A 24,476-nucleotide genomic window follows, 5' to 3' on the forward strand; every position below is an offset into this window, starting at 1 on the left:
AAACTCAGCCAAGACTTAAGATGCAGTCTTCATCAAGCCTGTTTTGTAACGAGCCCACAGTCTGGAAGACTGGATTAGGACAGTTCACATGACATCATCACAAGGTACAACACAATTCTTTGCAAAAGACCAAGATCAACACAGAACAGGCATCAGGGAGCAAATCTCTCCGGGACACGGTGACACAGCCTCACATGACTGAGAAAAGGGGCCAAGTCAACTAGAACCATATAGTCTCTGCTTCCTGGTTTTGTGGTTGGATTGATTAAACTGCAGAAGTAGCAATGAAATGATTCCAAGAAAGCAGCTGTGGTCCCAGGAATCAACAACACATTCAGTGAAGATCCCAGCATTGTGTCTGGCTGGAAAGCCACCTCATTAAGTGAAAGGAGACCTCTTCCTCCACACAAGGTCTCCTGTGGTGGTGGCATTTCCCAGGAACTATTTCTATTGACCAAGAATTCTCATACAGGGTTGGGGCTCAGCGCTGGATCTTAGTCACAGAGCACACACCTGCGATGTCCTCTACACCAGCTGTAAGCCAGCCTCTTATCTCACCTTCCTCAGGCTGAGTTTACTATCTGGGAGGAGGCTGAAAATCACTAGGAGACCTGGAGGAAATGGAGGCCATGTCACCTGGAAGGGGTATGGCAGGATCCACAGCCAGACAGCCTTGTCTTCAAATCCCAGCTCAGACACTTCCTGGCTGGTTGACTTTGGGCAAGTCAAGTCTGCTCTCTGGTGCCATATCCCTTCTCTGTGAAACAAACATCACAATTGGGCCTGTGGGGAGGACAGGGACAGAAATGGCATCGCCCATGTGGAGCACCTACACACGTAAACCTCCTAAATGGCAGTCATGTCTGGATAGGTATTCAGCAGGTTAGAATTGATATCTGAAGCCTACACATTCTTCCAAGTCTAACTCCAATGCCTCTCCTGTCTGGAAGCATGCCTAGATCCCCAAGCTGGGAAAATGATGATCACGAATGCTTGCTGAACTCTTGTTATGTGCCACAGGTGGTGTCAAAATTTTACCCTCACAGTTAAGACAACCATGTTCTACGCTGGAGTGCCTGGGTTTGATTCCTAGCTCTGGCTCCTGACTCAGCTCCCCCCCACCCCACCCCACCATTGCCAACAACAACAACACAATGCAGACCTTGGGAGGCAGCAGTGATGGCTCAAGTAACTGAGGGTCATCTACTGGAAGACTCAGATTGTGCTTGTGGCTCTTGGCTGCAGCCCCAGCCATTGGAGGCATTTGAGGAATGAACCAGTGAGTAGGAGTTCTCTCTCTCTCTCTCTCTCTTAAAAGATTTATTTATTTATTTATTTATTTATTTATTTATTTGAAAGTCAGAGTTACACAGAGAGAGAAGGAGAGGCAGAGAGAGAGAAAGGGAGAGAGAGAGGGAGAGAGGTCTTCCATCTGCAGGTTCACTCCCCAGTTGACTGCAACGGCTAGAGCTGGGCCAGGAGCCAGGAGCTTCTTCCAGGTCTCCCATGTGGGTGCAGGGGCTCAAGGACTTGTACCATCTTCTAGTGCTTTCCCAGGCCATAGCAGAGAGCTGGATCAGAAGTGGAGCAGTTGGGACTCGAATCGGCGTCTATTGGGGATGCAAGCACTGCAGGCAGCGGTTTTACCTGCTACGCCACAGCACCAGTCTCTCTCTCTCTCTCTCTCTCTCTCTCTCTCTCTCTCTCTCTATGTCTGACTCTCAAATATATAGAAAATCATTTTAAAAATAGTTTTACCTGTATGTTATCTTATGTAACATTTCTTAAACCTCCATTAGAAGGGAGGGATTTTTAATACACCCACCTGCAGATGAGGACACTGCAGTCCAGTGAAAGATTAAGATATTCTTCCAAAGTTACTAAATATGACTATTATTTATTGAGCTTTCACTATGTGCCAGATTCTGTCCTGAGCACTTTGTACATAGAAATCCATTAAATCCTCAGTAAGAATTATTGAGTAGGTATTGCTGGAAATAAGCCTAAGGAGGTCAAGTTGCTTGCTCCAAAACTGAAGCAGAGGCAGGGTTTCTCCAGAAGCTAGACACTCACCACTGCACCCCACTGCCACAATTTAAATCCAGCTGTCTTACTCGGAGCCTCAGAGTTTCAGTTGTCACTCTTCATTCACTCCAGGAAATAATGGCTCTTCATCTGTACCTCCACAATGCCCTTTTCACTCGCTACTTCCTATTTATTTTATGTGTCTCATCTCCTTTTCTATACCATAAACTCTATGGAGTTAGGTTCCATTTTTATTAATGCCAATGTTGAGGATAATATTTAAATAAGCAGATACTGACGAGTATTCACAGAATTTCTTTAATGAGCACACTTTTTAGATTGGTTATTTTCTGGGGAGATAGTTTGGCATAGGGGACATAAGCTTTGATGGTGCTGATGGAGGTGAGTTGGGAAAACTGGTATCATGGGGTCTCTTGATTGTCCCTGTATGCAGTAAGAACGTGGTTGATGCTGGAGACAGTGGAGCATGAGGAACCCGGGGAGCTGAAAAAGATGACGTGGCAAGAAAGGCTATCTCCATGTCGGTGAGGGCAAGCTCTGAGCTATTTAGGTGGTGGGCAAAGTAGAAGCCCTGCCCAATTCTTCTCCCTTTGTATATGTGCTGGGCTAACTGGTCCACTTCTCACAGGCAGAACACAGCAGATGTGTCAGTGTGTGGCTTCCATAGCTAGGTTATCAAAGACAGTTTCGGTCTTTTTCCCTCTTAAATCACCTGGTTTGGGGGAAGCCAACTACGTGCCATGAGGATACTCCAGTGACCTGTGGAAGTATCCACATAGTAAGAAACTGAAGCCTCCTGTCCATGGCCACCAAGGAGCCAAGGCCTCCTGCTACATGACAGAGCCATCCTGGGAGTGAATTTTTCAGCCCCAGCCAAGCTTTCAGATGAGTCAACAGCCCCTTCCACCACCTTGAAACTTCAAGAGAGATTCCCTAGCCAGAAACACCAAGTTCCTACTTACACAAAAACTAATTATGCAGTTTAAAACTGCTAGGTTTTAGGGTCACTTCTTATGCAGCATTAGGTAATTAATAAGTCCAACAGGAAGTCGGCCACAAACAAGAAGTCAAGGTAGACAGGAGGGAGGAGAAGTAAGAGTTTGAATGGTGCTTGAATTTCCCCCTTTCCTACCGCCTTCTATACCACTTCCAAGATGGCCCCTGGCCCTCAGATAAATGCATCTTCTGTTCCATGTAAGTAACCAAAGGAGCAAGCTCAGGAGTTTGCATTCTGCTCAACTCACTTCTTCAGGTGCCCTCAGCCAAAGATTTCAAAGATACTGACTTGGGTTAAGAAAATCTTTGCCTAGCCCCCTTTGACTTGGCAATCCTGCTTTAGAAAAGAATAACCAGCTTCAACCCAAGAAAGAAAGATTATCACAGGACAGAAAAAGGGGATATCAGCCTCAATGGATGCCAAGGTACCCAAAATTTCTGGTTAAATCCAAAGTCAGGTTTCTAAAGCTGGCATATATTCTGATGAAAATTCTCTCTCTCCCTCTCTCTCTTTCTTTCTCCCTCTCTCTCTTTCACACACACACACACACACACACACAATACCATAAACACAATGCCAATTCCAACCAGCACATATTTCCAGAGACTATTTCTCAGTATGTGAGTTCAGAGGAGAGAGCTACGGAGGCCCCCAAAATATCCAGTCATAAACAGCAGGGTGAAAAGCTCTAACTACTTGCCCCCTGGTGGTGGGAGCAAACCATAGTAACATTGACAACATCACCAACAAATACATCACCTGCCTAGTATGCATGTGCAAGACCTCCATCAACTGCTTTGGATGCAGGCCCTAGCTTCTGGTAGGTGCCCAAGACAGACAGCCCCTAGCTTCTGGTAGGTGCCCAAGACAGACAGCCCCTAGCTCCTGGTAGGTGCCCAAGACAGACAGCCCCTAGCTCCTGGTAGGTGCCCAAGACAGACAGCCCCTAGCTCCTGGTAGGTGCCCAAGACAGACAGCCCCTAGCTCCTGGTAGGTGCCCAAGACAGACAGCCCCTAGCTCCTGGTAGGTGCCCAAGACAGACAGCCCCTAGCTCCTGGTAGGTGCCCAAGACAGACAGCCCCTAGCTTCTGGTAGGTGCCCAAGACAGACAGTCCCTAGCTTCTGGTAGGTGCCCAAGACAGACAGCCCCTAGCTTCTGGTAGGTGCCCAAGACAGACAGTCCCTAGCTTCTGGTAGGTGCCCAAGACAGCCCCTAGCTTCTGGTAGGTGCCCAAGACAGACAGCCCCTAGCTTCTGGTAGGTGCCCAAGACAGACAGCCCCTAGCTTCTGGTAGGTGCCCAAGACAGAGCGCCTATGACTGCCTCATTTTGCTGATGAGAAAACTGAAACATATTGAAGTACTGGCATCAGAGCCATGAATACAACCACTCAAGAACTCCAACCCTGTACTCCAATCTCTCCCCTTTTTAGATTCATTAGGTCCCAGAAATAAATAAGTGACTCTTCCAATCCTTTTGGTCTTGTATTCCCTGGGAATGGACAGTGCTGGGAGAATGGCCATTATCTCCCTACCTGTTGCCCTGAAAAACACACCCAGGAACAGAATTAGCCAAGCTGAGAGCTGGACTTCACCCAGCTCTGCAACTGACAAGACATGAACCTCTTTCATTTAACCACACACACACAAAAAAAAACATGGCTAAATTAAATGATTTTCACATTCTATACTCATCTTGGAGCCCCATATCTATTTCCCATAATATAAAACTGAGCTGCAAAATACCAATATGCTTGATGATGAGTAAAAAGCAAGGATACACACTGCCTGGAGTTGTGATTTCCTCACAGGTCTGGAGCAGCGAAATAGGTTTCTCAATTTCTCAAATCCCAGATTGTAGCTTATCATTCCTCCTCTTTATCCCTCCTCCTACGTGATCTGAATCCAGACCACACCCTCAGCTAACACTGCTAAACAAAATTAGTCCACAGATTTAGTTTAGTCAGTCACCCCACCACCCAGCCCCGCCAACTCTCTCGGAGCTCTTTTATTTCTCTCTCCTTGGGTTTCCATGGGAATCCATGGGGGGGGGGGGCTCTGAAGAAATTTATCATGAGCAGATGGCTATGGCTCATGCGAGTAGACAGAGATCAGCCCCAGAACACAGGGTACAAATTTTGCAAGGGGAATTAAACACGCATAGGCAAACATCTTCAGGAGACTAGGGCAGGTGCTGTCTCTGTCCTGGGCTCACTTCACAGAGAGGTACTGGGGAGCAGCGCTCACACTTACCTCTGGGGAGACATCAAAAGGTTCCACCTCCACCTCGGTGGAGTTGGTTTTATCTGAAGCCTGCTGGGGTTTTCCATCTTCGGTTTTGTCAGCCTTGTCCTTACTTGAGCCTTTGGAAGATTTAGAGTCTTTATCCTTGGAAGGCAGCTTCAGTTCCTTCAGGGCCTTGGAAAATTTAGACTCTTGTGCCCCTCCCGAGAGGATTTCCACAGCAATTTCTACCAGGATTCTGCCCCTGAATGACACACCCTCCCCAAAGCCTTCGTTCAACTCCTGGTAGTCATCCATCAGACTGTGGTTCCGGGGTGATCCGTACAGGTTAATCCAGGCAGGTCCAAAGGTGGGCAGAAAGCCTAGGAAGACCCCAAGCTTTAATTACATGGTTTGATTTTCAAGCTCATTATGACTTTTTTATGAAAATTACATTCCTTTAAGATTATAGAATATGCAGAAAAGACAAATGAAAACATTTATAGGCTATCCCATTACCAGCAGACAGCCACAATTGCCATTGTGCTTTATTTCATTCTAGTATTTTCTCCATATATATTTACACTTGTCCACAGTTATAATAATGCTACAAATGCCAATGTATATCCTTTTCTAGTTATTCACTCATCAAATGTTTACTGAATCCTAACAAGAACCAGGCTGTATGCTAGATGATGACCATACAACCCACTGGAGAAGAAACCCAAAACAAATACTAGACAAGTAAATACTTATAACACTGTGAAGGAAATATGCCTTGTGTTGCAAGAACAAAGAATAGCATGGAGAGGAGTTAGGCAGGCAGACAAAGAGAGAGAGGGAGAAAAATGGAGAGAGAGGAGAGGAGAGGGGAGGAGAGGAAAACAGTATTTTCCAGTTGGAAATGAGCATGGAGCTAGAGAGAGAGCTCGGTGAGAAGAGTTTGGAGAGGTACGGAGGATCTTTAGGACCTAGATAAGGATTTTGACCTTCATCCTAAAAATAATGGGACTATTTTAAAGGGACTTAAGCAAAGATGTGACATGGTCACATCTTTTGAGATCCCTAAGGCTACCATATGAAGAGTAGTAATGATGTATGTCGGTTAACTGAATAGGACTGGGATAAAGGTGATGGAGACTGAAGTGAGTGTTCTGTGCTATGTTCTAAACATGGAACTAAAAAGACCTGGGAATTTTAACTTACCCCTGATATAGGTACTCTTGCTTCTTAAGACATCATGTATGAGAATATACCGTGTCTATAGGAATATCTCTTTCACAATATAACAGTCCATTTTGATGGACAGTTTAACATGGTGGTCCTAAAGTTTGGACTGCCTGGGTTCAAATCTCAACTCTGCCACTTTCCAGCTGTATGATCTTGGGTAACTTTTTAAAACTTCCTTGTGCCTCAGTTTCCTCATCTCTAAAATGGATTTGCTATACCACCTATCAAGATTAGAGGAGATAATACCTATCAAATGCTTCACACAAGCTTTTAGGAAGTGCTCAAGAATATTAGCTATTATTATTAATAAGGATATATGTCATGATTTGCTTAACAACTCCCTCACTATTGACAATCAGCTGTTTCTATATATTTCACTGTTGATAATACTTTTGTGCCTAAGTATCCACTATCTCACACCCCCAACCCCATGGACTGGGTTCTTGCACTCCTCTGAGTACATTTAAAGAAGCAAGAGTACTGTTTTTAAAAGAAATAATAGAAAGATTATTATGGTTCTTGATATCTACTTTCTATTCTTTCCTGTATACTATCAAGGTATTTTTGAAAAATTGTGAATAGAACATCTTTTTAACAATTTTGGTTATTTTTCCTTTATTTGAAAGGCAGAGGGACAGAGAGAGGTCTTTCATTCACTACTTCACTACCCCAAATGCCCCAACATGAAGAGCTGGGCCAGGCTGAAGCCAGGAGCCCAGAACTCAATCCCAGGCTCTCACATGGGTGGCAGGGATCCACATACTTGAGCCACCAGCTGCTCCTCCACAGGGTGTATATATCAGCAGGAAGCTGGATCAGAAGTGCATAGAGAATATGAACAGGGCACTGTGATGTGGGATGTGGACATCTTAACTGTTCCATCATGTACCTACCCCAAAACATCTTTGTCTAGTTGAGAAATCAGATACATAGGCTGAGTGTATATTTGTGTTTGTGCATATACATACATATCTGTGTGTGTGCGCATGTGCGTATGTGTGTGTGTGTCAATTAGCACAACTGTGAAGTATAGAGAAAGACTGCCTAGAGATTTAAAAGAGGAATGGGTTGTTGGGCTATTTAGAGAATTATCTCCTACTAAGTTGGATTTTGCCAATCAAAATTTTTTTTCCTATTTTTATGTGCTGTTCTTTTCCCTGGCCTCTACCCTGAGTTAGCTGAGCCTAACTCCATTTGCTCACTGCCTCACTCAGCCACACCTCCTTGCCATTTTCCTGTCTTCACACTCCCACCAGTGGTCAGGGATGCAATCTGGGGGAAGAGAATCACTTAAACATGTTAAAAAAAAAACACTCATAGCCCATGGTCATACAAGATGATATCACAGATTTGGTCTATAGATCTTAGTTTGCTGAGCTCTGATCTAATCCAAACTGGATACACAGTGATGTCCAAGGAAGACCTGGGACCAGTACTAAACCTCCCAGAGCCCAGCTCCATCCACAGCTGTGACCCAACCAAAACACAAACCACAGAGCAGCAGGGAAGGTGCCAAACATATTGCTTGCTCTAGCCCTATCAAGGTAAAGGCTCCAAAGCGAAAGGTGGGAAACTCTACCTTTATCTCCATCCTGTTCATTGGAAATTTTCTTCAGGTCAATGAAATGGGTTGCCAGTGCCACATCATTCATGCTGCCCTCATCCCACACCTGTATTTTCACCCTCCGACATAAGGGAGGAAACATTTCCTTGAAGACCACCTGTTCGTGCCACACAGGATCAGCACAGTTCTTTTGCACTGTGGTTCGCCCCTAAAAACATAACGAGGAGGATGTGAGGAAAGAAGAGTCTTTAAACCAGCTGGAAATATTAAATTCCCAAGATAAAACACTGCCCCTACTTCCTCTGCCCCCAACACTATGCAAATCGGTGGCACCCAAAATCATTACTGATGACCTACTCTGTGCTAGACACCATACCAGGGATTGAGGACAGAGACAGTCACCCCCTTCCCCTCAGGAAGTTCTAATCAGCAGATTGGGATTGAGGAGAAACTAGCACCAGTGATAAGAATTAGAGTTGTTCCAGCATCAGCCCCTGAGCTCCTGTGTCATACAGGTATGGCCCTATGGAATCACTTCTGCAACCTAGACCTCAATCTCCTCCTCATAAATTGATGGGATGGCCAGGCATCCCAATGCCAAGTGGTAGGTACATGTTTTAAAAGCAGAGACAAATGGATGTCAGATGAGACTTCAAGGTTCAGCTGACCAGATTTCAGCTCTGACTATGTCCCCCAGCCCTGGCACTTCCAATGGCACTTGATCAGGAAGAGAGATGCACAGACTTTAGTAGTTGGGTAAGGACTTCCTAGGTAGATGGTTGAACAGATCAGGAGGGGTGGTAATTGTACAGGACCTGGGGACTGAGTAACAATTCAGAGGAGTGAAAGTTCCCTAACCGTGACACACTCAAAGCTCCTATCCATCATCTCCAATGAGGAGTGAGTGCGTGACCCTTCTCTACTTCCCTGCCACATGACTCATTGCCTTCGGTGACATCCTTTAGCTTTCAAGTCACTTTCAAATTTTTATTTTAATTTCTTTTTATTTTACTAGAAATGCTCTGGACACATGAGTGGGGCTTTGAACCAAGCCTGCCAGTGTTAGTGACAATGGCTCCTCACCGTCTGCCCAGCAAAGGACACCTCCACATACGGATCCACGAGGTCTTTACTGTCACCCACAAAAGCTTTGGTGACGTTCGCCATGATGCTGGAGTTCATTTTGGGCAAGCCTTCTGCTTTGTAGAGTCTCACATAGAATCTGGCCCAGGGTCTCTCTGATGGAAACCCTTGGGGGATCAAAAGATTCCTGGGTGGGAAAGAAAGTCAAAATAAAAGGGAGAAAAGATAGAATCAATTTAGAGGCAGGAAGAAGGATCAGGATATACGAGACAGACTAGGATTGATCATTCAAATGAGTTTTCTTTCAGTTGTAAATGACAGCAAAGGGTATGACTAGAGTGAATGCAAACTGATTCAGGGCCTAGATGTATGGGATAAACACTGTCTCCACTCTACACCCTAAAAGAGGTTCATTTAAGCATTCTGACATCACAAAACAGTGGTTGGAAGTATAACTCCCCCTAAGAAATCTTAGCTAAGTTCAGATAAATCGGATAAGCTTAGAAATAGCTGATCTACAACAGGTTGTTACAAGAAGACAGTGTCCTCCTCCTAGCAGCTGACCTCCAGAAGAACAGCCATGCTTTCAATAAGGCACATGGTGATGGCTCTGACAGAGCAGAATCCCAGATGAACGACCAGGAATTCGAACCCAGAAGGAAAGGGGAAGAGGAGGGCAAAGAGAAAGATATCACGTTGGGACACATCAAATCTCTTGTCTGGCCCTGGATGGCCCTGTCTCACTTTTCTATTTGCTCCTCGGCGTCGGAGATTTTCGGGTTGGTCTTTAAGATGTCACCTTTCCCAGTCACGCTGATGTCACACTTCAGGTAGCCCTTGGTGCCAGTCCGGATGTCGCCAGGGTCTGTGAGCAGTGCCCATTTGTCACAGAACTGATGACCTGTGAAAGCATTCTGAGAGCTCATGTCCTCCACAGTGGGGCTCTTGACTCTGCCCCCACTCTCCCATAGCCCAAGGCACCACCTCCTTCCTCCCTCTGTTGCCCGTCTCAGTTATCTCCAAACCTTGTGCCGCCTCCTGCTCTAACTTTCCTCCATCTCACCTTTCTTTCCATCTAGTTACCTGTCTTTTCACTCAACCTGCCGTGGGTATTTGGAGAACCTTCAATCTAGTGCTCATCACCTGGTCAAGATTCCTATTTTTACCAGATAGGGGTACATCAATGACACATAGAAGTTGCGTATCATTACTTATGGTCATAGGCCATAATTGTGGCTCATGAGTCTTTTTGTTTGGCCTGCTTTGTGAATAAAAAATTCACAGTCACTTTTAAAATGCAGACTTCTGAATTATCCTTAGAAAGTTGTTAGACCTGGCAATACAGGCTCACATTTCTACCTGACAACAAATGCCAAAAGGGTTGAGGAACTACTGTTCTTTCAATGAGGATCTTGAGTCCTCCTGTTCCACAGACTCTGTGACCCCACAGTGGAACATATGCAAATCACTGCACCCAGTCATGCCCATTGCCTGGCTCCCTGAATTAGAATCGCTGTTAAAGGGAAGATCGTTTAAAGAAAAACATAGCTGTTTGTTATTGGCTCTGTTACTAATTGGCTCTTGACCTTGGACAATTGACCTAGCTTCTTAGAGTTTTCACTCTTTTATAAACCATAGACAATAATTTTCGTTGAAAACTCTGATATGAACATGCCAGGTCATTATCACTGCTGGGCTCCCTACCAATCACTGTGTATCTACTTACCGTCTTTTTAAATCTTCCACCAACCCCATGAAGGAGGTACTATTTTATCCTCATTTCTACAGAGGAGGAAACAGATGTCTAGAGAAGTTCAGTCATTTGCCCAAGGTTACACAGCCAGGCAACAGCAGAGTGGAATTTGAATGCAGGCAATCTGACTCTATACTCCATATTCTTAGTGTCTATACTTTACCCCCTCTCCTGAACATCTCGTAGCACCAAATAAGACAAAGGGTGGGGGGAAAAACTGCTCAGAGTGGACATGGAGACAATTTGATTATTAGATTACAGAACTCTTGAGGACAAGAACCATGTCTCATTCGAGTTTACATGAACGATACTCAATGTTGTCGAATGAGTACGTAAAAAAGAGTAAGAGATACGGACGTGGTGCTTTCTTACCAGGTTGGTTGTACACAGTCCCCAGGTCTACTTTGAAAGAGCCAATCAGTATGCTTCCTATCAGCTTGTGGTGAAAGACCTGGGGAGAGATGAGGCAGTGAGTTCAGCTGGTTCATCTTTTAGAATGAGTCTGTGAAATCGGTTCATGACCTATCAAAGACACACGAGGCCGTGACATTTGTGTGGAGCATGATGAAGGCCAGGGAGTTTTGCCATCAAGTCACTGGATTGTAAAGGCCTCCAGAAATCTCCTCTACCTCGTCCTCCTGGTAAGCTTCCATCCAATCCTTTATTGAAGGACCCTTGAGAATTCTCACTGACTGGTGAGCCTACCCTTCAAAACCACCTCTACCCATTGAAATTCTATTCATCCTTCAATGTCTACAACAAATATCACCTCCTCCAAGCAGCTCTCCCTGATCCCCACCCCAACTCCAGTTAAAAGTGTCCCTTTTCTTCCCTAAACTCCCACAACAGTCGGTTCACAACATTCTCAGAAATCTCATCACATGCTGGACATGTGTAACAGTCATAACGAGGGAAGTTGTTGCCCTCCATATTTGGTCTGGCCGAAGTCATCAGAGTGTCTGGTTTGGGGATGGCAGCACACATTAGTGTTTATGCTTTCAAGTTGAAGAGTTCCTAAGGGAAGGAGGCAGAGCCTGTGCCTGGCCTACAAGCCTCACAGTAGGCGAAATTGCTATGGAAGCAGGAGTAGCTCAACCCCTAGACCAGAAATGAGAGAACTGGGGAGTGTGGAGAAAGGGAAATGGTGAATCAAGTCTTCCAAACCTGGAAAAGCAAGCATCCAGAGGAGGCACAGCCGCCCTGCATGCTCCCAAGAGACAAGGTGAGAGCTGTCAGCCCAACATAAGAATGATTTTATAGGCCAGAACCCCTCATAAGAGGGATCGTCTTTCCTAGAGATACTGACCTCCCCATTACTAGAAATCATCAAGCCAGGCACCAGGAGACCTTGTTGTAATGAGGGTAAAGGAAGATTCCACACTGGTTGGAAGTGAGACCAAATGGCCTCTGAGCTTCCTGTTGACTACAAGATGCTCTGAATCCTTGAATCAAGGACAGTTTCCTACCACCTTCTACCTGCCGCATAGCCCGGTTCATAATAGATGTTCAATAAACATTCAGTGAATTAATTATTGAGTGATGAATGAACAGGAATAAGTCTGCAGCTTCTAAGCAGCTGCTCTTGGCAGAGGCACTGAGAAACGATAAATTCCACTGACCTCAAGAAATGACAGCCCTTCCCATTCCTCTTGCCACTGCCTCTCCCTTGCCCAAATTTTCCACGGGTGTTAGAGAACTGAGGGGAAGTAAGGACAGTCTGGCTTGAGTAGAGGGGTTATTTAAGGCCATACACACAATGCTCATCCCAAAGCTGGCGTGCTTGCTGCTGCTTGTGTGGCTTCCCAAAGGCCCCGGAAGAAGCAGAAGTTTGTCGCAAGCTCTCATTCAGGGTGAGGGTCCCTGTGGCCCAGGTGACATGCAAGAGCCCCCCAAACAGCTTTCAATTACAAAAGAGGCCTCACAAGTCAGCCACCCAGGACTCGAGCCACTGGCCACCCTAGTGTGGTCCAGTATTAGAATATCAGGACTCTGGGGACGTCTCACAGCATCCCGTGGGGTCCTGGATGCCTTGGGCCTCTGTTAAAGGAAGATGGCCTTTGGCACCAGCAGGCTGTGTGACCACCTGGCTGTTCCAATCGAGTCTGTTGACAACACTCTCTCCTGCCTTCTCTCACACTGAATTTATCCTGGACACACTGATTTTTAATTTAGGAACTAGCAGAAATGTGGTATTGAACATTCCCCTCACAGGGAGAGATTTCCTTTGAAATCTGTTGTCTCTGTAAGAGTCATTTAGGGACTCCACGGTATTCTCTTCTTCCAAGCTAGAGGACCAGAGACAAACAACACCAGCTTTGATCCTCGGTCCAAAAATCCCCATAACCTGCAGGCATGACCCTCTTCTAAAACCATATTTAAAAACTGAGCAACTAACTGTTCAACCACAAAGTGGATAGTCCCTTAGGAGCCTGCTAGAGAGCTGATCGCACAAACAGGTGGTCGCCTGAGCCCTGGGACAGGACAAGTCCTGGGCAACGTCCCAAGTCCCAGAATACCTTCTGCACCACTTGTCATCCTGCCTGAAACTCTAACATTAGGAATGCTTGGCTCTTGATGACTTCTCATTCCTCCAGAGTCACATTCTTCAAGTGCTCCTGGCAAGCAGAGGATCATTTCACCGTGACCTAGGCCACAAGGCAGGACTCTGCAGACAGCCAGCTGTGGCTAAGGGGGGCATATTATGTATGCACATATATTATAGTGAGTGGTGACAAACACAGGCAAGGAAGAGAAAGACAGGGAAGGAAATCTCCAAGATGAGTTGTGTTGTTTGGTTAGAGTGTGACTGTTGAGGGAAGTACTCCCTCATTCCCCACACATCTTACACTGGCACAGAGCAGGGGTTCTGTCCTCTAAAATCTGAAAGAGAGCATTTACTCCATCAGCCTCACACACACACTCTCTCCCACCTGTCTCCAGGGAGAAGAGCCACCTCTCAGATGGCTAAGAGAAATGGCCCACCTGTCACCCACTGCTCTCTGTCCCTTTGCTGAATGCTGTAGGGTTGGCAGTGACTGCATGTGGCCTGCTTCTCTCCTATTTGGACCAGTATGGCCCCAACATGAGCTCTCCCCCGCCAATTCCTGCCCTCCACGTGGTGAACAAACATGGATAAGGCACCTGACAACACTAGGTAACTCACTCTGTCTCCACCTTCAGGCTTAATCTGTAGACACAGCAATTACCCCGGCAGGGCTGGGGTTGGGTCTATGTAGCAGACTCAGCTCCCCAAAGGTAGGCCCTGGGTCTACACTCAGAGACAATTTTTAAGAATCCTTACAGCCAAATGCTCTAGTTCACGCTCTGATCCAACATTACCATAAACACGGATTTATTTAGTGCCTTCCTGATTCCTGTTTCCATTTCTCTATTTACAACTAGGACAGGGAAGGGTGTGTGATGATTGTTATTAGTGTACATATCATGCAGGAGAGAGAAACAGTAACATTTGCTTGACAGAAAGAAGGAAACCACCAAAAATGGCACTCCATTAAGACGTCATCTGAGGCTTGTTCCCCATCCCCACATGAGCAGGCTAAGCAATCCAAGTCACAGTAGCTTTAGTGTACCTTGTAGCTTGCCCATAAGAAACAGAGATGTACTGGAATTAGTTTTCCTTCCCAGACTCCTCCGGACCGGGGATTTCAAGTTCTTCCTGTTGGTTTCAACCTCCCCAACCCACTCTCACCCTCCAGCTCCTACTCATTCCTAAGCTTAGGAAAACTGTCCTAGGGCGTCCCCAAGGCCTGGGATCCCTCCCAGTAGCAGTGAAATACTTACTGAGACTTTGATGATCTTATCAAAGAGATGCACTTGGGGCCCAACGAAGTCGAATACAAAGTACTGCAAAACAGGAAGTGTATTCCACCCATCAGCTTCAGGCTTGCTTTTTTTAAAAATTTTATTTTGTTTAAGGAAAACAACTTCATGCATTTAATATAAACAGATTTGGGAACATGATTTTGAACAGCCTTTGCCTTGACTGTCGAGGAACAATTTTTTTTTCTAGTTTGTTTGGTTTTGTTTCTTTTCTCTTCATACTAATCGGTGAACTCTCTACTTAGTGCAGGGTTAATTTTATGAGTATAAAAATTAGCTGAAAAATTGATCTCTGTAAAAAATAAGAATGGGAAGGGAAGAGGGAGGAGGACGAAAGGCCGGGGGTCGGGGAGAATCATCATGTTCTCAGGCTGCGTCTAAGAACACTCTTCCTAGAGTGGCTTCCAGATCTGCTTTGTCCACCCCATGGCTGGGTAGTCACCAGGGATGTCAGTACATCAAATGGCCACCCTCTACTGAAAGTCCTTTAGGTTGTCTTCAAGTTTTTAAAATATAAGAAAAACAACACCCACTGCATTCTTGCATAGGATATGGGTGATTATTCCTCTAAAATGTACACGAGAAATGGAATTTGGGGGTCATGGATTATGTGCACTTGAATTTTTAATACGGAGTATGAAATTTCTTTCCAAAAGGGCTAAGTCATTTGGCACTCCCAACAGCAGCCTATGAAAATAGCCATTTCTCCATGCCCTTGCCAACCTTGACACTGTCAGCTCTTTTAATGTTTGTGCTTCACATTATGAATGAAAATGGATATCTTGGGGTGATTTTAATTTAGAGTGAACTTGATTAAAAATCTAAGACTCCCAGGATTTTTCAGTTTCAAACATCCTTGCGGAATTAGTAAAAGTGACCAGGGACAGACTAACAAGAAATTATGGACATCGGAGTTTTCTAATATTAAGAAAGTGATTGAATTTTAAGAGCTGGAGAAATTATCTAGCCCAGTCCTCTTATTTTACAGATAAGAAGAGTGAAGACTAAAGAATTTAAAAGATGTTTGCCAGGGTCCTATTGCTGCTAGTTATTATTGAGCCTAGGACCAAACTTTAATTCTCTTGAAGTTATCACCTAAGGGATTGAAGTGCTACACATTTCACCATGTGACCTTTCAATCAACTTTTTCACGAATAAGAAGCTGCAGATTCAAAGATGTAGAAAACTGGAGTGATGGGCTGTCACAGGCTGTGTGTTTTGGAGACTGACAGGGGTGGGGGAGACAGGACTGGGAAGCTACTGTCTCCTGGATTTGGCTGCAGAGTGGAGGAATGCCATGTTAGAGGTGGACCTAACTGTAACCAGAAAGGGAAGCTACCAAGCTGGCCCCATGGCATAGTGGGCTAAGCCTCTGCCTACGACACGGGCATCCCCTGTGGGTGCCAGTTCATGTTCCGGCTGCTCCTCTTCTGATCCATCTCTCTGCTAGTGCACCTGGGAAAGCAGTGGAAGATGGCCCAAGCACTTGAGCTCCTGCACCCACGTGGGAGACACTGAAGAAGCTCTTGGCTCCTGTCTTCGAATCAGCCAAGCCCCAGCCACCTTGGCCATTTGGAGAGTGAACCAACAGATGGAAGACTTCTCTCTGTAACTCTACCTCTGAAGTAAATAAATAAATCTTCAAAAAAGAAAAGGGAAACTGACAATCCACAGCATGCTTGTGAAGCAAAACTGAAAATGTGGAAGTCAACAATGTCATCACGTGCTCTGAAAAGAGATCTCAAAAGTAGAGGTCCCTGCTGGTGCCGTGGCTCACTAGGCTAATCCTCCACCTGCGGTGCTGGCACACTGGGTTCTAGTCCCAGTCGGGGCGCTGGATTCTGTCCCGGTTGCCCCTCTTCCAGGCCAGCTCTCTGCTGTGGTCTGGGAGTGCAGTGGAGGATGACCCAAGTGCTTGGGTCTTGCACCCCACGGGAGACCAGGAGAAACACCTGGCTCCTGGCTTCGGATCAGCGCGGTGTGCCTGCTGTGGCGGCCATTGAAGGGTGAACCAACGGCAAAGGAAGACCTTTCTCTCTGTCTGTCTCTCTCTCTCACTGTCCACTCTGCCTGTCAAAAAAAAAAAGTGGGGGTCGCTAAGTGTCAAGGAACGTGCCACAACGCTCAGTGTCTTCTCCTGAGTAAGAAAGGTGTATGATCTTTCAGGAAATGTTTCGCTGATGCGCTCAAACTTACTGAGCGGTTTGCTGTTCCAACTTGATGTGGAAAATCCACTCACATGAAATTCTTCATTTCCCGAGACACTGAATATGTGAGATGCTGTGGGTCTCTGTGGGCAGTAAGTGAGCTCCAGTGTTCACTGCCTTCTTCCGAGTTTCCAGGGTTTCAGATCCAATGCCTCAGGCAGGCTCCCTAGTCTGCTGCACCCACATGCTCTTTTCTAGCTGGGAAATAGTCCCCACCCCCTGCTGGTTCCTTCCGACCTTTGGACTTAACCATTTGGGGCAAAAACTGTGCCAAATAGGCTTAGTTTAACTTGTATGCTTTTACTTGATCTTGTATTGATTACACGTGGGCCCAATTGAATGTCATTTAGAACCAGGGCTTGCATGTGTAATTATAATAACTGACAAATCTGGGGGGCTTTGCAGCATTTTTATGCACATCATCCCCATTCCCAAAGATGTTTTGGGGTGAGGAGTGGAGCCGGAATGGAAAAACTACTGGCATTTTAAAGGCTCTGGGGCAGGCATGATAAAGAGAAAGGAAATTAACAGCTCAAAAGGGATTTGGGCATTTTCTGTTAATTTCATTATCCATGCTCTCCCTGCCTTCTTTTTCAATTACCACTCCATTAGAATCATAATTAACAGTTTACTGCATTTCTTGATAATTCACGGGGTCGAAGTGTCTATAGGGAAACAAGCTCTCCTGTGCATGGTTAGCAGGAGGATAATTTGGTGCCTATTTGGAAAGCAATTTGTTGATATCAAAATTTGAAATGCACACACCCTGTGCTCCAGTTATGCCATATTAATATTATTATAAGTAGTAGCAAAAGGCAGACAACATTCAGTGTCCACCAATGAGAAACTGACTAGTTTAGCAAATTATGGTGCAACAAGGCAGTGGAAACTCTTCGCCCTTGAGAGGAAGTTGAGCTTGAACCACGGCTGCTGACACGGATTCATGTTCCCGCTAGATTGTGTAGAAGAACAGGGTCTAGAACAGTGAAGAACGCTGCTGCCAGGTAGTGTTCACTGGTACTCGTGTGCGTATCTCTGGGAGACACACAAAGGCCTGGAAACAACGGATGCCTTCAGGGATGGAGTCTTGGGTAATAGGGATGGAAATTCAGAGAGAAGACAAATTTTTTAGCTATATATTATCGTATACTCTGGGTTTTTTTTTTTACCATGTAATATTTTTATTTTATTTATTTTGTAAAGATTTATTTATTTATTTGAAAGTCAGAGTTATAGAGAGAGAGAGAGAGAGAGAGAGAGAGAGAGAGGGAGAAACACACACACAGAGACGCAGAGAGAGAGAGAATCATCCATCTGCTGGTTCACACCCCAGATAGCCGCAACAGCCAGTGTTGGGCCAGGCTGAAGACAGGAATCAGGAGCCAGGATCTTCATCTGGGTCTCTCGTGTGGGTGTCAGGAGCCCAAGCACTTGGGCCATCCTCTGCTGCTTCCCCAGGCCATTAGCAGGGAGCTGGATTGGAAGTGAAGCAGCTGGGACTAGAACCAGAGCCCACATGGGATGCCAGCTTCACAGGCAGTGGCTTTACCCACTACACCCATACACCCCCAGTATGTGTATTTTTAAAATATTTGCACGTAATATTTTGAAGTTTCTCTCCTTCAATTTTTCCTTTATCACCTCTCCATGGCTCAGAAAAATACAACTGTTCTACTTTTCAATGCAGTATGCCTCTTTCAAAATCACTGATTAAATTTCCAATGCCTCTGCCATGAAAAAAAAAAGTCGATTTTCTCACTAACCAATCAATATGTTTATTGGATATAAATCCAACATTTACAAGTAATGGATAACAATTAGCTTGTAATAAGAAAATGAATCTATGGGAAACATAGTGATGGCTTTAAAACCAGGAAGAATTCTTTACCTCTCTTTCCCCCATCCTTTTGCTAACAACTTCATGAAGCTGTGTAGGTAAGGAGACTCAGAGAGCTTGCACTGACCACAGACGAGGGACTGGGAAGAAGTGACAAGGGGCACTCCTCTACCACACTGAGGAAACCTGCAGAGAGGCAGTGAAGAGCATGCTGGGACACAGGGTGCTGCTGACCCCCGGGACTTACTTCATTGTAAAACGGGCTGTTGGTTCCTTCCTTCACTGTGCTTTGCTTCTTCTCATCCCCAATCTCAATGATGACAACCGGGTCAATGTTCTCACCCACCAACTGGCGGGCCTCAATGATGGTTATAGCAATCTACAAGACAAAGCAAGGGGTGCATCATGCTCGCTGTCGCTGTTCATTGTCATGGGGAGACCAGGCAGGGGCTGAGAGAAGAGGAGGCTGGGCAGGAACTGTCCATCACTTACTTGATAATTTTGGGATTTGATCTCCCCATCATGAATCTTAGTGGTTAGTTTTGATCTATTAAAAGATTTTTAATAGATTAGTTTCATCAAGTAAGAATATACTTTAGATCCCTAAGTCATGATAATATGTTCCCAAATATTTCTAAGTTCTTTCATTTGCATTGTACCATATATTCTCTCTACAACTGTAGAATAGAAAAGTAAACCATCCCATGACTCAATTGCCCCATCCCCCCAAAATGGAGCTACTAACAGCACTTATCTCATGAATGATGGCTAGAATCAAATGATGTAAGGCGTATAAAGGTTTCCCTCAGTGCCTGGCAAGAGTAAATATCAGCACTTATTATGAGTAAGATTAGCAGTATTGTTGACATTGTTGGTTTTATAGAACCAGAAACTGAGTTGCCACAGTAAGTCAATAGCAGAGCTGGGTCAAATAAGGATTTTCCAATCTGCAGCTTGATCCCTCACACGGGGCTGCACTGCCACTTCAAGCAAATACAATCATCCTCAGTTTCATGATTGCTTTTGAAAGAACTGGTAAAGAAGAAAATTGGAAGGAACTAACAAGATGCCATCTCAACGAGACTTCACATTCCAGGGCATTCCATTTATCTGGACTGTCACAGGTAATTGAAAACAGATGTGCAACACCTGAGCACTCAGAGACTGGGCAACAGTAGAAAGAGATGGGGATTTTTATTGTCATAGAATCAGCAACGGGTGGGAAAGGAACTGAGTGTGAGTTCCTACTGAATTTGGTTCTCTTGGTCTCTAAAAATACCATCTTGCCTTTGACTTCATTCTACTTCGGCCAAATACAATTGAATCCAGTAGACAGCAGAATAAGGTGGTAACATTTTCTGGGCCTTGGAGTCAGACTGATCTCAATCAGAATATTTGTTCTCCACAATTTTGGACTTTAACGTCCTTATCCAAAGGGGGAAATAATAATTCTTACCATAGAAGGTTGCTCTAAGGACTAAAGAGACAATGCATGTAACAAAGGGAAGACACCATTTAATATGTTCATCAACAAAATGGCAAGTTCATACTGATCACTTCTTACATGAAAGCCCAGTGCTAGGTTCAGTTAAGGGAAAAACAAGGATGGATTAACGACCATCTTGGCCCTTGTAGAGCTAACAACCGATCCAGGGGAGAGAGGACCGAGCATACCAAGAAAGGACTGGTATACAAGGGTAAAATGTGCCCTGGGAAGTGTGGTAGAAGAGCTGTGGAGAAGAAACTCCTGAGGGCCAGGGTGAGCAACAAAGACTTCATCGCAGAGAGGTCGGGTTGGAATGAGCGTTGGTAGGTGGCTAGAATTTCAATAGACGAGAACACTCTGATCAGGGAGAAAGAAAAGGGCTGCAGTTCCTTACTTCTTTCTCCTGCCCTCCTCCTTCCAGTGCTATCACATTTGTGAAAATGAAGGACAAGGGATGCCTTGAAGGACATCCAAGAGTAACTGAAGTCCCTCTTTGGGGGCTGGGGCAGAGGTGGTGGCTGTCAGGATGAGAAGAAGATATTGCTGTGAGCACGTGCACACAAGCTTCAGGTCCCGTTTTCCAAAAATTTTATTGAAGTTATACAAATTTCATGTATTTCATATATACAGATTTAGGAATATAGGGATACTTCCCACCCTACCCTCCCTCCTGCTCACGCTCCAACCCTTCTTCCTCCTCCCTCTCCTATTCTCAATTTTACAAAGCTCTATTTTCAGTTTACTTAATGATAGCAAGGCTAACCCTTCAGGTCATCTAAATGACACCTCTGAGCTATCGCCTTCTCTGATTCCCACCTGTCTCTCATTCTCCCCACCCGAAACACACACACACACACACACACACAGCCATCCTGTCACAGCTCAGAAACAGCAATGCAGGATCTGCCACCCAGGAAAGCACTAACTTGCTTTATGGATACTAACAACATTGCATGGGATAAGAAAGGAAAAGGCATGAGGAATTGTCATGAGTGAGAAACTGACTTAGAGCAATACAGTAGACTGAATGCATGGGTAACCCCAATTTCTGGTTTCTCCGTATCCAAGAATGCCACCCTATAACTTCCAGTTTCCTCCCACTATGACATTGGCTGACCTTGTAACTTGCCCTTGCCAACAGAATGCAGCAGAAATGGAGGCCTAGGAACATCGATTCATTGTCTCAGAACACTGGCCCTGGGTGGAACAAGCTTGGACTAACCTGAAGGATGATCTAATACCATGGAGCAAGGCAATATTAGACAGCCTACACCAGCCAATCCTCAAACTCAAATCACAGCTCCTATATGGCTACAGACACATGAGTAATGCCTCTGCGACTATCTAGCACCAATAAAATGAAATAATCCAACCGACCAATAGACTCACGAGTAATCATAAATTCATATTATATTAAGCCACTGATTGCATGCAAAAGCCAGTTTGTTTTGACTTTTTGTTGGGTAGTATAACAACTATTTTCTCATTTGGAACAGACATGAAGCTAAGACAACTAGCCTTGTGATGGAGCACATGGCAGGAGAGAGACAGCTCCCAAATCTGTCACTACTCCTGCCACCAGGCCTGAACTACACAGGACATGAGCGCCTTAACTCAGGAGGCACCAGGTACAAAGCTGCTGGGGAGAAAACCCTGGCCTGATGGAGGCTGACTAGTACCAGAGGCAGCACTGTCGTGGAGAGAAGTGAGCAGACACGGAGCTCTGTCTTCCTGACTTGACCTTTGGCTCCCTGTGGACAACAAGCGTGCCTTCTCTCTGCTCTCCCAGAGCCTGCAGAGGTACCTGGCACGTAGGGGCTGATCGGTCAATGTGTGCTGACCACATTGCATCCACACTGTACCTTCTCTTGGGAACAGCAGCAGGGGCAGGAGTGATAGAAGCATCGTCGTAAAACAAATCTGCTGGTCCTTCCTGGTGAGAGGGTCCCTCCTGTGGTGCTGCTGCCTCACCTGGACCATCTAGAGAAGCAGACAAAGGAAGAGAACCTGTTACACTGACCCACTGTGGCTACTCTGTGACCAGCACTAGAGCAGGCACCATCAGAGGTACAAGGAGCCCAGAGAACAGTCCCTGCCTATATGCAGCATCCTATTGGAAGAAAAGCCCGGCAAGTCCCTTCATTTTTCTTTAAAAAATTATGTATCTTCTGTTTCCAAAAAAGAGCAAATTTTTATGGATGCGGCTGGGTATGAAAACTGCATTATAAAATTCAAAATATGCTTTCAGGCTATGACCTTGCCACAGTGGAACTTGAGACAAGTCATTTTTTCTCTCTGAGCTTCGTTAGAATATGTAATATGCACAAGAATCACCCAAGAAGCTGTTAAAATGTAGATTTTAATTCAGTGGAGAGGGCCAAGATTCTGTACATCTAACAACAAAACCCCAGGTAGCCCATTCCTGCCTCTATAGAGCCAGTTTTGAGCAACAGGATGCCATAGCCTGAAATTAGCCTGGGTCCTGATCCCTGGAGCCTGGCGGGGTTAGTTTATTTGGAGAAAAGATCTGTATAGTTGTGAGAGCAGGAGATTACCCTGGATTGTCCTTGTAGACCCTAACTGCAATTACCTCTATTATACAAGGAGGCAAAGGGAGGTTTTGCAGATAGAAATAAAAGGCAGCAAAGTGACTCTGCCCTAGAGGCAGAGATCAGATCAGTGTGGCTGCAAGACTAGGAACACCACACACACCGGAAGTTGGGAGACACAAGCAACACTCTCTGGAGTGACTGGGGCCCTTGATTTTGGCCCAGTGATACTGATTCTGGGCATCTGGTCTCCAACACTGTGTGGAACAAATGTGTGTGGTTTGAGGAAGTGAGGGAAACGAACATGCAGACATTTAGAACACTGAAATGGAGGGAGACCTAACAGAAACTGTTCCCTCCCAGCCTTGGACTCTGACTTAACTCACCTGGATGCTGCCTAGACATCAAGGTCACTCAAATTCCCCAGGACCACTTCTTAAGCAGGATTTAAGCAAAAGTGAAAGAATGGTTATACCTCCCTAACACACCTGCATAGCATAGTGCAAAGACTTAAATCCAAAGGATTTGGGTTCAAATCCAAGCCCTTCCACCTTTTAGTTCTATGATTTATGCATGTCATTTAATTTCTCTCAGTCCTGTTTCCCTCGTGGATAACACAAGACAAATTAATGTTATTGCCCCCACAGGGAAGTTAGGCAAATTGAATGATATATATAAAGCTCCTTGCACAGTGCTCGCCAGGTATATGGTGGATGCCCAAGCCTACTCTAAGTCAAATGACTTGATTAAGTCACCTGGAATTACTGAACATTTTTTACTTTGCCTGTAAAATGAAAGTATTGGGCAAAAAATATTTTTAAAACTTTTGTGAAGCAACAGAATCATTTTATAAATGGAATTTCATACTGAACCTCAACATACAGCCTAAGCCTACTCATATTAAGTTGTCCTATTTGCCATGGGGTGGAATCAGGGAGGCTCCCATGAGCTTCACTGCCACCTCCTCAGACACACCTGGACCATTTCCCCGAGCCCCAGGGCCCCACTGGACTCAACTGTAGACACACAAAATTAATCATTTCTATGCTTTTTTGCCCTCTGATTGTAATCAGCAAACCATGCCGCCAGCACTGAGTCAGGAGACAGATGGGATAAGGCAGCCCCTGTCAAAGGAGCTCATGCATGGTCCTGGCCTTAGTAGGTGTTTGGTAGCCACAGGAAGGATGACTGTGTGAATGGAAACTCTGCTTTCACTGTTGTCTCGGGAAACTAAACTCCAGAACAGCAGAAGCAATGGCAATGCCTGGCTGTGCTCCTCGAAGCAGTGAGATAAAATAAATACTAGGTCCCTACTTGACTACAAGGGCCTGGAGGAGGAGGGCTTTCTGTCAGACTCAAGTTTCCAGTGAACACACTCGAGCACCTCATAGGTGCTAGAAACAGTGCTGGGTCAGATGCTGAGGATACAGGAATGCACAAAGCACAGAGCCCTCTCTCTCTCTCATGGATGAGATGGCTCCTGACGCAGACAGGCAGTCAGCTAAAGCTTCCTCTGTAACCTCCATTCACTCATTTACTGAGTTGCTCCAATCCATTCTCTGTGGAGCACCCAGGGGCAGCCAGACCACATCACTTCTTAGAACCCGTCGATGGAGTTCTGTGGTACTAGAATCCATCTGAAGTTCTGCGTCACCACTATG

At 45.3% G+C, this 24,476-nt stretch overlaps 1 protein-coding gene across 1 annotated transcript in view; it reads right to left on the bottom strand.

Annotated features, from left to right (window-relative positions):
• Nucleotides 1–24,476, bottom strand: part of FER1L6 (fer-1 like family member 6) — a 251,737-nt gene that overhangs the window by 117,199 nt on the left and 110,062 nt on the right. The window contains exons 3-11 of the mRNA XM_062188016.1: nucleotides 22,129–22,246; nucleotides 19,273–19,327; nucleotides 19,028–19,159; nucleotides 14,698–14,760; nucleotides 11,269–11,347; nucleotides 9,888–10,044; nucleotides 9,144–9,330; nucleotides 8,076–8,268; nucleotides 5,297–5,649 (exon numbers count right to left, since the gene is read on the bottom strand). Coding sequence (XP_062044000.1) covers nucleotides 5,297–5,649; nucleotides 8,076–8,268; nucleotides 9,144–9,330; nucleotides 9,888–10,044; nucleotides 11,269–11,347; nucleotides 14,698–14,760; nucleotides 19,028–19,159; nucleotides 19,273–19,327; nucleotides 22,129–22,246 — 1,337 coding nt within the window. The remainder of the gene's footprint in view (nucleotides 1–5,296; nucleotides 5,650–8,075; nucleotides 8,269–9,143; nucleotides 9,331–9,887; nucleotides 10,045–11,268; nucleotides 11,348–14,697; nucleotides 14,761–19,027; nucleotides 19,160–19,272; nucleotides 19,328–22,128; nucleotides 22,247–24,476) is intronic.

This window comes from Lepus europaeus, chromosome 4 (genome assembly GCF_033115175.1).
Source record: "Lepus europaeus isolate LE1 chromosome 4, mLepTim1.pri, whole genome shotgun sequence".
NCBI classification, from domain to species: Eukaryota; Metazoa; Chordata; class Mammalia; order Lagomorpha; family Leporidae; genus Lepus; species Lepus europaeus.